We start from the raw sequence: 16,542 nt of genomic DNA on the forward strand, positions 1-16,542 counted from the left end.
GTAGCTTGGAGGTATCGATGGGCGCGTGGCTAGCGACCGCAGAGCCTCAGGTTTGGCGAGGCGCTCGCAATCTCTCAGTCTCAAACAGCCGGTTGGCTGGAATTTTTGCTTCTTTTGCTCTTTTTCTCCTCTCTTCACCCCTCCCAGGATCCCGGCGGCTGGTGGTGGAGAGTCCCTATTTAACGGTGAGCGGGCGGGTTGGGTCAGCTCATGCCAAGAGGGGTAGGACAACGGTCGGCAGAGCAGTTCAAGTTGATGAAAAGCGTGCCCAGAGGAGCAGCAGACTAGAACCAGGAGACGAGACTAGGCGCGGAAACGGCAACGGGAGCGGGGACGGCGACGGACGAGACGGTTGAGGAGGAGTATTGTTTCATCGCCTGCAACGATGACAAGGCGGAGGTGTGAGAGATTGGAGACTGACGCAGGGTAAAGGAGAAGACGAAAACAACAATGAAGCTGCTGAGCTGAGAAAGCGAGAGAAAAGAGGAGCGCGGCTATCGCAGCGCTGTTGGGTCAGTTGGGTCAAGTAGGGTCAGTAGGTACTTCTCTTGATGGGACCTCAGCAGCTACGCAGCCTAGTGCCTGGCTAAGGATGGTGAGGAGCAACAAGGACAAAGAGTGATCGTGGGGACAAGCAGGTGACCGACCTTGACCGTGCCGCGGGATGGGCAGAGAATATGTTCGATTGGCTCCGGAGCTCGTGGTCTTTGTTTAGTTTGGTAGAGGAGGATCATTTTCGTGGGGCATGGATGGAAGAGAGCGAGTAGCAGCGAGGCAAAGGGACAACCCCCATGTCGTTGGATCTTGATTTGAGCATTCCGAGAACCAACCCGTGAAGGTGAAGGGGAAGCGGGAGGGGAGCGAAAGAGAGAGACGGAGAGAGAGGCACCCAGAGAGGTGGAAGGGCAGAGAGACCAGACTCCAGAGAGCAGTGAGGCCCTTGCCCTTGTCGCCTGGCTCTATCTTAGTAGCACAATGAAGATGTGAAAAATACCCAAGTACCAGGTAATTCTCTACCATTTATCTACCCTCCCACCTAAACACCTGCTGTCTTCTAAATCGTCTCAACCAGCCTCATTGTCTCTTCCTTTACGACCAAGCCCTGAACTCCGTCTCAGTATATTCAGGGCGTCGGCTCACAGAGCAAACGACTAGTACCACCACCTGCTGCCCTGCTGGTGACAACTCGCAGCAGCTCCAATTACCATTGACTGATTTGACTGATTGACTGAACTGGTTCTCGAGGGCAGGCCTAGCCGTTCATGCAGGAGTCAACGCTTCTCAAGAGGTAGCTGCATCTGCCACTGCAGCGCTACTGCAACCCACCCTTCTTTTTGCATCCTGCGAGCCTCTTGATCTCTACCCTGCAGCAGACCCGGTAACCCTCCTGGATCCTGCTTCTCGGGTTCGTCTGCCTCTGACCGGTGAGACCCAATGTTTCATGGGTGCAAACGTGACACCGACTGCAATCAATCACGTCTGGCAGCTCCCTTTAGTCAATCCCGCCCTCAACTTGCATGATTTGTGCTACTGCACGCGCCTGCGGCACCGGCCGATCTTTTTTAACATCTGACGTCGTTGTTTGCAGGTCGAGAGTTTTTAGTCAACGCCCATCAACCCAAATTCCCCCTACCGTTACCTGTCCTTTGGGTTTTCAAATACCATTCCCCGCCCAATGGCGAGAGACAAGGAACGATCTGTCAATCCTGCGCAACAACAGCGCAAGCTCGAAAAGGCGAAACAGCTGAAAAAGAGTCGGGCGGAGCTACAGGCAAGGCGCAATGAAAAACTCGCCCGCCGAAACCCCGAGCGCCTCCAGCGCCAGATCGATGACCTCAAGGCTCTCGAAGCAGCTGGGGATATCAAACCCAGAGAGCGTGCCATTCTAGAAGACTTAGAACGAGATCTACGCGCCGTCAGAAAAGCAAGGGAAGCTCTGGGCGACAAAGCGCCAAACTTTGCCGGACAACCACGCCGACGGGAAGGGGAGGGCAGTGGCACTACATTAGGCAAGAGAAGGCATGATGGCGAGCGCAAATACCAACATTCGAGACAAGAGTCGTCCGGTAGTGACACGGATGAATCTGTCCGCCGCATTCCTATGCCAGAAGATACACCACCACCGATCCCGCGGGAGTTCAGGCGCCACTTCCCGCGCAGGGAAGACGGTGACAATTCTCAACAAGCGACGGCGACGGCACCGCGCAGACCATCACTACCCACCAAACCCGGAACGAAGCCCATAGAAGTGAAAACCACATACGAAAGTGCTCCGCAGATCCGTGATCTCCGCAAAGAGGCCGTCAACAGGTTCGTCCCGGACGTTGTACGCAAGAAACAAGAGGCCGCAAAAGGCGGGCCCACGGGCCGCCTGATCGAGCCAGAAGAGATGGATCGACTCGAAGCCGAGGGCTATCTGGGGAACCAGGCGAATGGCGGCAGGACAACAGACACCGCGAGAACTGCGGGTGGTGATGACATGGATGTCGACGACGAGAATGCAAGGCGGCTTGCGGAGGAGGAAGAGCGCTTTCTTCGCGAGGTGGAGATGCAGCAGATTCAAGAGGACCCAGATGAAGAGAGGCGTCCCAGAAAGACTGTGGAATCACGGCCTGTACCACGCAGGAACGTCGAGATTGAAGAAATCGAGGATGAGGATGCGTGAGAGTCTAAGCCAGGCACCCAGGTGGCCTGCGAAGGGAGAGATGAGAATGCATGAGGAATTTTAAGGCCTGACAGCAAGGTTCTTCCGACGAAGCTGTATACAAGAAGTCGCTGTTCTGATCCCCATTTCCGCTTACAACTGCACAAGAGACTTGCTTTGATGTTAGACTCGGGAGGTCAAGCACATACACAGAAAGCAATGTTTATCCAAAGTGATGATGCGCGACGGCCCATCAAGACTATGTATAAGTCCCGTGCAGAGCAGACGGACGGGCAACTAGAAGACGCTCTTCCAGTTTGATCAATCCAACTCCCCATCAACCAACAGAAGCCCCTGGACCGCGTCCTTCAACGATGTCTCAAACGCCAAACCGCCATGGTTGTTTCCAGAGTGACAGTCATGCGCACGCTTTTCCAACATAGTCATTGGACCTTCTAAAACCAAAAGAAAAAAGCTCAAAAAATCTGTACAGGCGGCATTCACCCCATCTCGAGAAGCTTGGGTATGTCAACAATTGCCTCGAAGCAACAATTTGGGGTGTTGCACTGCCGTTCTTCATCGTCGGTTCAGAGACTCTGGGAACGCTGGAAAGCCAGATCCCAGACAATGATACATCAAATGTCATCCATGTCCGACCATATGCAGTCAGATCCACTCTCTACGTTGTCGCATGATCGTCGTTATTCCAGCCACTTGCATCGTAACCACAAGGGTCCATAATCACCGCATAACCCGCACAGATTTGACATCTTTCTTCAGGAAAGGACTCGGCATCTCATCCCCAAATATTTCAGGATCCCAGACCGGAACAGGAGGTAATTCTTTTTCGCTTCTCTGTTCCGGGATGGTCTTGACCTTTGTATTCAGGTGGCCTCCAGCCCGCGCCTGAGCGAGTTCGACCAGAGTTCGGCCTCCGATGCTGGTGCCAATGGCAGCATCTCGGCCGCCCCCAAGCTTACTAGGGAGCCGACCAGCTGTAGTTGCTGCTCGTCTGAGCGGACTAGTGCTTCCTTCCTCAGCAATGGCGTGCTCTCTGAGGTCGTTTCGGCTTGGAATCTTGCTGAGCCGTCGATTCGGGCTCGTAGGCTTCACTGCCACGGATCGCAGATCGCCATCTGTGGCATTTCGTGGGATACCTTTGATGGCATTGGCGCTATTTCCAGAAGCGATTCCTGCGATTCCTGCCCTCACCTGTGCTGCTGTGTTGCTTGACGGGAACAGAGTTGGCTTTGCGATTAACTTCTGCATAGTGGCTGTCGTATTCTGTCTCAAGATGCCTGGTCTATTCTTCAGCGGCAAAGGTGCAGGGTTCTTGAAGGGATCAGTGTTGGCAATGTTTCCCTTCGCCCTCGTGGGACTTGCTAATTCAGGGAATCCATCATCATCATCCGAGTCATCTTGGGGTTCGATGTTCTCTTCGTCGGATGAATAAGCTAATTGTGGCTCCCACCGAGCCTTTTGGCGTGCCGCTTCGGCAAAGAGGTTCTTCGCACCTACAGCAGTGACTGTCGGGTTGGCGGTCGCCTGTGCTGCGGCGTTTCGACGGGGGGAGAGTGCCAAGGAAGAGATGGACATCGGTGATGGCTCTGACATCTGAATATCGACCGGAGAGTCAAAGGTGGTCTTGGACCGAGCAAAAGGTGTTTTTGTCTTCTTGGGCATTGACTTGGTACTCGCGGTCGGCGAGTTAAGTGAAAGGTCCGATAGGTCAGTGATATCTGTTGTTGACGGGAAATCTTCTTCGCCGGCTGTGTTGATTGATGAAGAAGGGTTTACGTTCTCCTTGTCGAAGGCTCTCGCAGGGGGGTTTTGGATCTCTCTCAGTGCTCGAGTTTCTGTTGAGTGCTTCTGCTTAACCAGGACTTGTGCCACACGATCGTCGACCTCCCTGTCGAACTTCTTGCGGAGTCTTTCCAGCTCTAATTGAACTTGTCGGTCAATTTCAAGTCGTGCTTTGACCTCCCACTCGCGACGAAGCTGGGCGTCAATCTCCACCTTCAACGCAGCTCTATCTGCTTCGAGGGCAGAGAGTCTTTCTTCAGCCTGTCTGACCTTATGCTCTGCGATTTCCTCTCTGGTCTTCAATGTCTTTCCTATCGTGACCATCTCTTGCTGCCTCCGAGCGAGCCATACATAAGGCACATTTAACAGCGAGCTCGTGTCCGGCCGATGCATTGGATTCGTCTTGAGGCAGTTCGCGATGACATTCGCAAGATCTTTTGAGTAGATGGATGGAATCGGTTTGAAGTCTCCCTTTCGGATACGCTGAACCAGTTGCAGGTGGGAGTTTGCGTTGAACGGTGGCTCCTTGGTGCAAAGTTCATACATGATGCATCCTAGTGACCATATATCTGAATACAGAGTGTATTTCTCGGCTGCACAGATCTCTGGTGACATGTAAAAGGGTGTTCCCACATAGGTCGAGGCAAAATCGTGCGACTGCATAATCTTCGACAGTCCAAAGTCGCCGAGTTTCACGGACTGGTCTTCCCCCAGGAATATATTCTCTGGCTTGAGATCTCGGTGTAGGATCATTTTGCCTTTGTTGAGGGGCCGGGTGTCGTTCTGTCTTGAGAAGTCGCTTCCAGGTTCGGGCGGGTCGACTCCGTAATGGCAACGGTACAAAGCCGTGACCAGTTGGCTGAAGATCCTCCAGACAAATTCTTCCTTTGCGTATTCGCTCTTGCGTTTGAGTTCTTTGATGACACAGCCTAGATCACCACCACCACAATATTCCATGTACAGGTATAGCTCTTGGGTCTGTCTGAGATGCTCGCGATGGAAGTATCCGACAATGTTGGGGTGACTGAGAGAGGCCAGGATCGAGAATTCTGCATGTAGTTGGTCACGTTCCTTTTGAGACATCTTGAGGTAGTTGATCTCCTTGCGGCACAGGATCTATGAAGCGTTAGACAGTAGGACAACAGGCCACCGGAAGTATGGAGGCGTACGTGGCCATCTTGTTTTCGACGAACTTTGCGAATGATTCCGAATGCACCACGACCTGGACTGTCAGCAGGAAGAAGCAAAAGCGACCGGGCAGGGAAAAACATACCAATGACTTCCTTGACCTCGTACTTGTCGTTGTCGGCAAGTTCGAGGGCCATGGCGACTACCTTGGGAAGCGATTCGAGAGGCAGGCGCAATCAACGAGGACTTGTCCGGTTATGGTAGAAGCATTCCCGATGCATGGAACTCCCAGTGCTGTATCGAAGAGCAAGAGTGCTCAATCCACGAATGTCGCAATGAATGTTAGAGATGGACTGTCTAGATGAACAAGTTAATGTGTGTGTGTGTGTGTGTGTGGGCGAGAGAAACCAATGCTCGATATTTACCGGTGCGTTGCGGGGCAACGAGCGACGATGTCATTAACCACTTTCACCATCACAACATCCGCCATTAGGTACCAGTACAACAATGTCACTCAACTGCCTTCGCTCACTCTAAAACTCACCCAATAATTGGGGAAGGAGAGGCACACACCACAGAATACAATTTGGTGTGTTCCTGGAACTACAAACCCGAAAAAACTCGTCACTTATGCCACAACGCAGTTGAGTGCCCCCAAATCACGTGCCGACACCGTATCTCTGCAGCAGAGGCCATCCGCCATAATGCATAGGGCTGATGGCAAATGGAGTCCGGCAATGCTCAGGTCAGTCTGCTTTGGTCGCGGATTGCTAGATCAGTCTCATTCTGGGTCTGGTAAGCACCACTCACGGACTTAGTGTGAGACAGCAGCTGGGATTCGTATCCTATGGTACTGTGGTCCGGACAGCCAAACAGTGGACTGTGGGTCAGGATCCGAGGTGTTGCAAAAGCCATTTAACAAACTGGCCCTTCGCATACCCAATATCGGCGGCTGCGAAGTGAATAGCAAGCATCCTTGGCCGGTCAGAGAGGGAGGTGAGCAGCAGCAGCAGCACACCACCACCACCACCACCACCACCATGCACTATCACTCTGCCTCAACAAGTTGAGTCAAGCTTTTGCAACACCGCCCTTGACTTGAGATGAAACGAGGGCGCGCTGCATGGAAAGGTAGAAGGGGAATTCAGCAAGCGCACTGGAGAGAGAGCGCGTTTCTCATCGGGATCAGGCGACGGGCATACGAAACCCTGGAAAACCACGCAGCGGTGCACCTCGCATGCGTCGCCTGCTCCTGCAAAATATGGAACGAGACTGGCGCGGATTTGCTTTTTTTTTGATCGCTGCGAAAAAAGCAAGGACTTGACACTCCCTATTCCTGATTGGAATTCAGGTACTGAAGACACTTGAGCTGCTTGATTAGGATGCCTAGGTGCCCTAGGAAATTAGTGACGATCTTACGAGTATGAGGATCATCGTTGCATGAGCCAGACGTTGCTCACAATGTGAAGCCATTAGCCACAGACCGAACAGCCCAATGTCCACCTTGAGAAAGGTCAACCCACGTTGCTTAATGGAAGACGTCGAGTCATGGGGCTCCCTGATGATTAAGGCACATGAAGATCCCGTCGCAAGATAGTCGATCAGGAAGGTCAAATACGAGTAGTCGTTACGGGTGTGGTAGGTGTGAGGGCCGGGCCCGCTGCCTTGCGAACTTGGGAGTCAAGACGCCCATCATCAAAATCGCAGGCAGTTTACCCCGAGCGGCTTCCATGATGGAAGAGCATAGATGATCATCACCCGGGAGTCGGGACACACCCAGCCTGGTTGGAGCTGGCGTGGATCTGCGTGGCCTGTACTCCGTAACGGTAAGCCGCTATTGTTCTGGGTTATGGCTATTTGTTGGCACTGCATTGCCGCAGATCGTCACGGTTGATCGTCGGTGACGGCTGCATGCACTGCTCGTATTTCCCCTTAACCAGCCATGCTCGTATGAAAAACAAATCTGGTCGTCTTCCTCAAGTGACCCGGGAAGCGTCTTGAAGTGTGCGGGCAATGGAGCGAACTCTGCGGCGCTTCAAGTCTCTGGAGATGAAGCAGGACCCTCCCTTCATTGGACGGTTTCGTCAAAGACATCACGGTTTGCTACTCGTACAATCACCCAACACAATGCCCACCAGCCTCCATTGACGAGGATGATCTTTTCGCGCGGCTGCCGGCGCCTTCAGTCAGCCAGCCACGGCCAACACCTGGGAGCCTCGACAGGATGCGAAATTTCATCTCGGCTTTGGATGCATGCTTCTGGGAAATTCTGTACGTCAAACCAGACCGGGGCTGGTCAAGGTTGAGGGGGAGAGTTGGATCGGTCGAGCGAAGAGGCCCACAATGCAGTTCTCACCTCCTCCCGTCTCACGGTTATTCCTGCCAGACAATGTGCTCTGAGGTGAAGTTTTCGGGGACCCGGGGATTTCGGGCTTCTAACATGACATGGAGAGCCGCCATGGCTGCACTAACCGAATTGGTTGAGGAGGGGATTTCGTGAGACCGCAAGGGTGCGATTCTGAGGCCTGGGCACGCTTGCTAATCGCCAGCCGATGGGAGTGGACTCCGTTTAGCCATGTCAGCCTGGAAGGAATCGGTCCCGGTAAGCTTGGATTTGGCCTGCAGGTGATCGAAATGAGCATTTGTAGTGACAGGCCTATGCTCAGTCGGAAACGCCTTGTTTCAGTGGCTGTAGGTCCTTGTATCATCCATCTGGTCTGTGCAGAGGTTTGAACAAGTTTGACATAAAGAAATCATATATATATGTGGCCTGATTGTTGACAATAACAGGCCTCTAGCTGGCTGCGTGGCCCTGTCGCAGATCACAGCGGGATTCAAAGGGGGACACAAGCGGCTCTGTGAAGACAGGCCCTCCACTTGGCACCGGTACTCATGTGTCTTGACCTCACTGAGCCTAGTAGAAAATGAGCAACAGAGGTGCTAAAGCAAGCCAAGCGGATTCAACACTGAACAGGTCTCGAACCGGGTTAAGAGGTGGATATCAGAAGTCTTTCTGCTTCTTGGGGTGGGAGAAGGATGGCGTGCTCAGTTTTCTAGGCTGGGAAGGCTGGCTTTGAGGATGATCAGGGGAGCTTCTACTCACAGAAAGTGGAACCAGAAGAGCAACCGTCCCAGGGATGGCTGCCACGTGGAAATGTTAGCGGGGAATGAATCCCGGCTGGCTTGAACGGCCTTGTCCATCACGTCTTAGCTTGGTGACGGATTCCCTAGCTGCTTGAGCCTTGAGGCGCTTGATCACAGGAACTTGCCAGGATTCGTGACCTGTCACTTGAAGGAGTGACCTGCATGAGGAAAGGCGCAATGACTAGTAACTGAATACAAGGTTCATTGACAAAAGTATGCATCCAGAACCCGGTCCTCTGTACGTGCCTGTGAAGTTGAAAAGGATTCAGGCTCCCTACTAGATGAGAGCAAAGCCATTGAACAAACAAGCGGGCGCCTAGGGTTGGAAAGTGAGAAGGACCCACGAAACAAAAAAGGTGCAGTACCTAGTGATGACCACGACGGTCTGAGACCGACATGCACAGGTTTGCTCTCAGCGCTTGCTCTCGGAAGGATCTTCAAGTCCCTCGTGCTGTAACCCCAGGTGCAGCAAGGGCTTGACCAAAAGCTCTCCATGACGGGGAATTGTTGCTGAAAATCCAAAACATCGCGTTCGACCGGTTCGAGCAGTCAGTCCTCCGGCAACAGAAGGGCACAGAAGGGCACAGCTAAAATATTAGCCCATAAATCTTCGGCTTCTCCTGAGCGCCAGCGCTTGTCGGGGCTCCACGAAGCTCGGAACATTTCGCTTCTAGAAGGCTGGTTTCAGGCAAGCCTGAAATATGGTCCAAACCTACCTAGGTAGTCCGGTACGCGACTTTTGTCAGAAAACAGTCGAGAAAGCTCCCAATTATTCTGGTGTGGATTCCGAGTCGGGTCTTGATGATCCATCATAATTCTTAGAACCACTCTGGCCCCCAATCCGGCTGCCGAGGCGAGCTGTGCTCAGCAAACAAGCTTGAGGGGGATCACCCGGGATGGCATTGGACATGGAGTGCATAGGTAATCGTACGAGTAGCATTAGGGAGCGCAACTCACCCACATAGCAAAACCATAATGTTGACGGTTCTGTTACTTCGGTACCTCGTATGGGTACCCCGTTGATCATGTCATGAAGGGGGCTTCCGTACCTGGCGATCATGGCACTTCGTTTCGAATGGCAGTTGAGGTTGCTACACCTGGCTGGAGCATTAGTAGGATCGCCCGCCACCGAGAAGGTGTGGGTGAGAGTGGCCTTCGTATTGACGCCCTCTTCTTCGAGTTCCTGGGCAACAGACTCTGGGGATCTCGCAGTCCTTTCCTAGTCTTGCCTAGACTGTCCAACACCCACGGGAGTTGCGTCGAGTCAGTGACCCTGAACGTCGATCGCAGAGGTGAGAAAAGAGCGCTTTCAGATTAGACTGGGGCTGTCAGACCAGCTTCTAGTTGGCCAGTTGTGGATTTTTGAACAAAGGAGGAACAGAACACAACAACAACCCACATGGCTGATCTCAGATCCGTTTTTGACGGAAGGGGAGGCCTGAGTAGATGATCTTCGGATGCAATTCTATCCTGTGACTCTAACTACCTAAGTCACAACACAGATCACAGATCACAGGCCACAGTTATCAGGAATTGTCTAGAGTCGTTCTGGAAGTATTACCTAGGTAGCAATTGCACCCGTTCTACCCGCAATGCAGAAGTTAATCCAACACTCTTGTGTCTAGGTCTGCGGAATATTCGAGGCAATACGAGGATTTGACGAATTCGGAGAAAACGGTCTCCGGGGCAAAGGATTCCTGGGAAGAAATCAAGATCGTCCGCATAGCGCTTGTTAGCTTGTATCAAGATTGATTTGGGGAAAGTCTGAAGCAAACCAGATGTACGAGGACAGGACAACCATGTTACACGAGACTTAGTTGCCACGTGGTCGTTGTGAGGATTGAGGGCGAAGAAGGAAGAGATAGGTCCAAGGGTGCCCAACAAGCCCAACCTACCTTAGGTAGGTACGTACTGTTCGCCTAAAGGGGCTTGTTAGGGGCTTTTTGAGGGCTTGACCGTTTGTTCCCCGTCCTGAGTCCTGACCGTACCGTCCATATGCTTTGAGGCGTTGGTTGCCGACCCAGAAGCCATTGTCTTTGTGCCTTTCTATCAGCACCACTCTAACGGCGGTGCGTCGGTGTGTCATTTGCAGTACCCGCCGAGTCCGCGGAAACAGTGTTCGTTGAATCTAGACCACCTAGGTACCTATGTAGGTAAGAAGAAGCAGGGTGCAGGCGCTGACAAAGCCTCCTGCAGGCCTTGTTCTTCTGTGCAACATGCCTCGTAAATTCGATGTTGATTTCACCCAACACCTCCCCTTTTGGCAATCGGGGCAATATTGTGCGCGCTGAGACAGGCATCCGGTCGCAATAATAATAATAGCATGGGGCTACCAGGGGCGGCAGTAGGTGTGCAGCCTAGGTTTGATTTGAACATCTCGCGTGGCTTTCCCACGTTGCACGGCGATTTTCTATTCCGATAGATACCGTTGGGCGACGAACGCAAACCTCAAACCGCCGGTGAGAAGGCGGAGCGCAAGGGGATGTGTCCTTTTCATCTCGCATTCACACCGTGGTCCGCCCAGGGCAAGGACAGAGTGCCCCGCAAGCGATCGCAGATTTTAACCGCGTCGCGTGGTGGAGGTGCTGAGACAGAGGAGAGCGACAGGGAATAAATTCCTGTGCAGTGATAGCCGGCCGTATCAGGAAGGTCACCGTTCGGGAGCTGCATGGGAAATGACGAGGAGGTCACTTGGTGATGATCAAACAGCTCTATGGCCCCCATGTGCAACACGATCGACACCGCGTGGCTGGCGACGACCAGGATCCTGACCTCCACTGGCAAGCTTGATTGGATGACACCCCGAATGACGCCGCTGCTTCGGAACCATCAGGGGGGCCATTGCCCACCCATCCGCCAAGGAAAAAATGAACATGGGGGATGAACAGAAGAGAACACAAATGACCTGCTTGCCAAAGATGGGAGACGGCTATGTAGCTAGCTGCTCTTGCTTGTTGCTTACCTCCCTCCTCTCTATATTCGTAGCTCTGAAACAATAGCCGATTTGAGGCCGCGTTGAGTATGGGACGGCACTCGGTGGCATCCCGGAGCGCAAACACTGGGGATGGCCAGCGGAACGGTAGGTAAGTCTCTTTTTCTGTCATGGTGCAGATCTCTCCAGCGTGCAAAGCGACGCGCGATGCAAGGATACCAGGGCAAGCTCTTAGTGTGTATGTAAAGACACCAGATGTTTCTTCATTGGCAGCGTTGGACCAGGTCATCAATAAGCGAGTCAGTCCAAGGCGAGGCACTAGAGTGTCTTTATGCGCATAATCTCCGATTGAAGCTCATTGGACTGGGTGATCAGGACTCTTTAAGCGAGTCCTTCGGAAGCCTGATGCGGTGTGTTTCCAGATGGTCCATGTCGACACTGCCAGCGCTTTGATGGATTTTTTTTGGGCGTCTTGCTCACCCTACTGAATCCGAGGGAAACTGGGTAAAGGTCATTTTCAGACATCTCGTGAAGGAAAAAGGGCAAATAATGAGCGAGAGAGACGGAGGCGGTACTTGTACTCGGTACGAGAAAGAATGTTTGCCTTCCAGTCAGTACTTGTCTTCGGCAGGATCGAGCGTGTACCTGGTGTGCGGAGTCCAAGCACATGGTTCTGTAAATGGCAATCCCCCTTTCCACGGAAAGCTTCGGAAATGATGATTGGTTTTGGCTCGAATGCCAGGGACAGTCGCTGGTCAGGGCGGGCAGATGGGGGTGTGAAGAAGTAGGTAGTTGACAAAGTCCCATGTCCTTTGCTGCACGGTTTCAGAGTGCCACTTTCTCATTTCCCATGGAGGGAGCAAGTGTTGGAAAGCCTAGGTTTGGTTCAGGGCAGCCTTGCAAGCTGGAATACGAGAAGCTCGTACAGTGGTAATCGCATCGCAACCTTGCGAGCAACAGGGTTTACGGTAGGTAAGGTGAGGGAGAACGAGGCAACCGTTATCTAATCGCATCGAAGTGACACAAGACCAAAGGGGCTTCGTCGCCCTTGGCAGGCCTCTGGGCCAGGGTTTAGCCTCCCTCAGGCTAGTCTGGGCCTCGCTGCAGAGCCCATTGCTCGTTCTCATGCCCATGCCCATACCTAGGGACCCATGCCCATGTGCTTGACCAGTAAGTGGCCACCAGCAGGGCCCCCGGTCCCTGGAAAAGGCACCTCCACTCGCTAGCTCGAGACTAATGGTTTGCCGCTTGATCGTCTGATCGATTTTGATCGTGGTTCGGCACCCACCAGGGCCACCACCACCTACCACCATCCACCCCAGGGGCCTCAGCCTGGGCGCGAACCCCGGGAGATCTCTGGGAGCGGTTTGTGTCCAGCTCTATTTTGCTTTTTGTGCCCGCGAACCTCGAGCCGTTCAGGGAAAGCACAACATGACCCTAAGGCCTGCCTCTGTTTCCTGTTGGGCAGCCTCTCTCGCTTAAGGAATAAACAAAGATACTTCCTTGTACCGAGGACACTTGCTACATTGGCTTTTTACCCAAACTGCCCTGTGTTCTGCAAAGCCTGCCATTGGACCTCCTGCCATGACAGCAACAACTTGGAACTTACAGGACTGTACCTACGGACCGAGTAATACATTGTTGCACAACTCGTGATTGTGGATGGAATCCAACCTGTTTCTCTTGATGGATCTCGGGAAGTTTGCTAAAGAAAGCCACCCTTCCCACTCTTTCTCCCCCTCCCTTAGTGATTCCTTCGGCGCCGTTCCGAATTGGCCTCGAATGCTCTCCTCCCCCCAAAATAAATGCCTGCGCCAGCGTATTACATGGATGGAGCACTTGTATTCCCAACCCCGGTATCGCTGATCATCCCCCGTGCTGCTGTCGTGCAGTCGGTTGCTGGTGAGTCGATTCACGCCATTCCATTTTCCCTCCCTACCAGGATCCCCTTCTTCGACTTGCACAGTACTACCATCCCGACTCGACCAGACACCAACCCGTCCTTTCGCCAGAGCTACACTCGACACTACTGTATGCTTTCTCTGAGACTGGGTTGATTTCACTCGCTCACCACCTTGCCTGCCGCGCAGGACCATCCTTCTCTCAATCTTAGCTCACCAAGCCGTCTCCCCCAGGTGCGCCAGTGACGCCACCTCAGCCGTTCTTGGGCCAGGTTGGGCTTTTTCGGGAGTTTACTACGCACGCACCACCCACACGAGGAGGCCCAGCAATCCACAGCCATACAGGTGACGACGGTCGTGCTCCCATGCACCCTCCGAGTCCGGAAACGGTCAGCAGTCGCCATGGTATAATGGAGACCTGGTCTTGCTGGTCTTGACGGCCCCGAATACCCACTCCCCAGGCCTGTGGCCGCTCATCCATCCCACTCCTACGCCTACTGTGGCTTTAAACTCACTTTCCGCCCACTTTTGATCTTCACCCAAGCCCGCACATCGTACGCCTTCAGGTTGCCAAACCAGGCACCGGTGCTAGGTGGACGCAGGACAAGATATCCCTTCAGGCCACTGCCTTGGATCAGTGGAGTGAAATAGCCCGTGGCCAGCCGACCCTCCCAGTACCTCCCAATCACTCACTGGAAACCACCGAAACGAAAAATACATTCAATCCCCCGTCCTGTTCTCGTCGATCTTCACCTACCGTACCCCTCGGCTCCGGAAGCGCCCTGCTCATCGTTATTGTGGCCCTCTCCAAGGACCGCCCGCCCTCTCCGACACTGTCGCTTGCCTTAGTATCCCTTTTACAACACAAGCGAGCTGTTCGTCGATTTGCTCGCGGACAGACGATCCAGTCCTTGGAAAATACCCTGGGCTGTTTGCTTCGCTCCCACTGCAACGTCACCACCCTGATTCCCACCGACCAACCTTTTCCTGATCCTTCATCAGCCAATATCTTCCTTCCTCCGTCTTTTGTAACCCTCCCCGCGAGTAGACAACGATCATCTCTACTGTCATCAGTGTACCTACCATCCACGGTGCCAGGCAGGCAAGGACTTGTAGATCCCAATCCTATCTCGATCTTGTGTGGACGACCCCCATTACACCATCCTTCGACCCTCGAGCCGAGCAAAGGAAAGCCTACGCAGACTCCGCTTTGTACCAGTCATCCAGTTCTTCCTTCAGAAAACCTGAAAGAATAGTCGTGGATCTTTCTTGTCGTTCAATCAGCGTCACAGTACTCGCTGGCATTGCATACTCCGTCGACGGGGTTGGATCACAGATTTCGAACACAATAAGTCTGCCACAGGCCCCTTTGCCGACATCTTGCCTGTGCTATGGCATTGGCATTGCTTCCACCTTACCACTTCAATCACCATCTGCAGAACCCTCTGCCATCGCCAGCCGTACTTCTGGCTTCAGCGGCTATGGATCAGACCAACAAATTCAGGCCTTCACTACCTTCAATCTCCAGTCTCATCGAAGCAGTCACGGAGCAGTCTGAAAAAGGTATGCGCTCCTATCATCTGATCTTAGAAACCGGAAAGACGAATTCTGACTTTCGCCAGGAAATGCCTCCTCTCCAACATTCGGTGACTCTCGAAGGATTTCTGGAGGCTCACATGGACATGGAATAAGCCCAGAAAGACCGAGACTATCAGGAAGCCCCCGAAGTCTTCCTCCACCGACACCAGAATTACCGCCGCCGTCAAGATTCGACTTACCCCGACCCTCTCCCACCAACACTTCGCCCAGCTCAGCCGCCAACCGGAGCAATTTTCATCAAAGCTCGAATCCTGAGTTTTATGCTCAACGGCCATCTGCTTGTCCTCCAGTGACTGAATCAGCTACTACATATCCCTCGTCGGCTGATTCGACCTCATGGCCATCTTCGCATCTTCCAAGACTCGCAGCTGAAGTTGTGCAACCAGACCAGCCGCCGAGGCCCCAAGCAGCTGCCCCTTCAATCGAGCCTCGTCCAGCAGAGGTTCCGGGATACAATGGGCTTTCTCAGCAACGACCTCTGCCAACCGACTTCCCTGGCCCCATTCCCGGTATCGGCATGCCAACAATGGACCATTCGGCGGCGCCGGCGTGGCAGCTTCCTCGCTACTACCCCTCTATTCACAACTCATACCCTCACAACCACGAGCGCTACATATGTCCAACATGCCACAAACCGTTCTCCAGGCCGAGCTCATTGAAGATTCACACTTACTCACACACGGGGGAAAAGCCTTATCGTTGCAAATACGACGGGTGTGGGAAATATTTCAGCGTCAGAAGTAACATGAAACGGCACGAGAAAGGATGCCATGGAGGTGAACCTGCAGCAGCAAGAGCGTCCTCGGCGCGGGCAAGCTACTGAGTGTCACGATACCAGGAAGGCCGTTTACGAGGTGCATTTTCAACTCGAAGAGAGTCCACACTACCTACGGCGAATCGCGGCGTACGCCTTCAGCCTTCCCTTCTAGCGCCTTTCTCGGGGAAGTAGGAGAATTCTTGAAGAGCAGACCGTGCGATTTTCTATTTTGCGACCTTTACAGCACAAGGTTGGTTGGCAGCATTCCCCACCCTCCTACACATCCTGATCGCAAGGAACTCTCACAGTGTCTTCTATCTGGTTCTGGGACGGCAACGGGCAGCAGCTCTTCCGTCTTCTTGTCTTCCTACTTTCCAACATCTCATGTGTGTGTTTTTGAGTCTTCTGCGTTCAAGCGATGGGTTTCAGGGAAGGCGGAAAAGGATCAGTACGGACATGCTTGAAGGATGAAGCATGTCAGCATGGCTGGGATCAGGCGTTAGCAGTTGGAAACGCAAAAACCATATCTTTTCACAGAGACAGCATTTCTTGTTAGCTTCGCGCATCCAGCCTACAGAGTAATGGATAGGTCATGACCATACTCTCTGTCTCTCACACCCCTCGTTCGATGGTG

The 16,542-nt window shown here is 53.1% G+C and overlaps 3 protein-coding genes across 3 annotated transcripts; 2 read left to right on the forward strand and 1 right to left on the reverse strand.

Annotated features, from left to right (window-relative positions):
• Positions 1–1,675: 1,675 nt before the first annotated feature.
• On the forward strand, positions 1,676–2,665 carry Z520_06341 (uncharacterized protein; the record flags this gene model as incomplete). Its single annotated transcript, XM_016776842.1, has 1 exon — positions 1,676–2,665. The coding sequence occupies one exon, from the start codon at positions 1,676–1,678 to the stop codon at positions 2,663–2,665; it is 990 nt and encodes a 329-aa protein (XP_016632384.1).
• A 720-nt stretch (positions 2,666–3,385) lies between these two features.
• On the reverse strand, positions 3,386–5,772 carry Z520_06342 (uncharacterized protein; the record flags this gene model as incomplete). Its single annotated transcript, XM_016776843.1, has 3 exons — positions 3,386–5,563; positions 5,617–5,669; positions 5,721–5,772. The coding sequence occupies 3 exons, from the start codon at positions 5,770–5,772 to the stop codon at positions 3,386–3,388; spliced, it is 2,283 nt and encodes a 760-aa protein (XP_016632385.1).
• A 9,171-nt stretch (positions 5,773–14,943) lies between these two features.
• Z520_06343 (uncharacterized protein) lies at positions 14,944–15,974 on the forward strand (the record flags this gene model as incomplete). Its single annotated transcript, XM_016776844.1, has 2 exons — positions 14,944–15,115; positions 15,175–15,974. The coding sequence occupies 2 exons, from the start codon at positions 14,944–14,946 to the stop codon at positions 15,972–15,974; spliced, it is 972 nt and encodes a 323-aa protein (XP_016632386.1).
• Between the last annotated feature and the right edge of the window lie 568 nt (positions 15,975–16,542).

Source organism: Fonsecaea multimorphosa (assembly GCF_000836435.1).
Source record: "Fonsecaea multimorphosa CBS 102226 unplaced genomic scaffold supercont1.11, whole genome shotgun sequence".
In the NCBI taxonomy this organism is placed as follows: domain Eukaryota; kingdom Fungi; phylum Ascomycota; class Eurotiomycetes; order Chaetothyriales; family Herpotrichiellaceae; genus Fonsecaea; species Fonsecaea multimorphosa.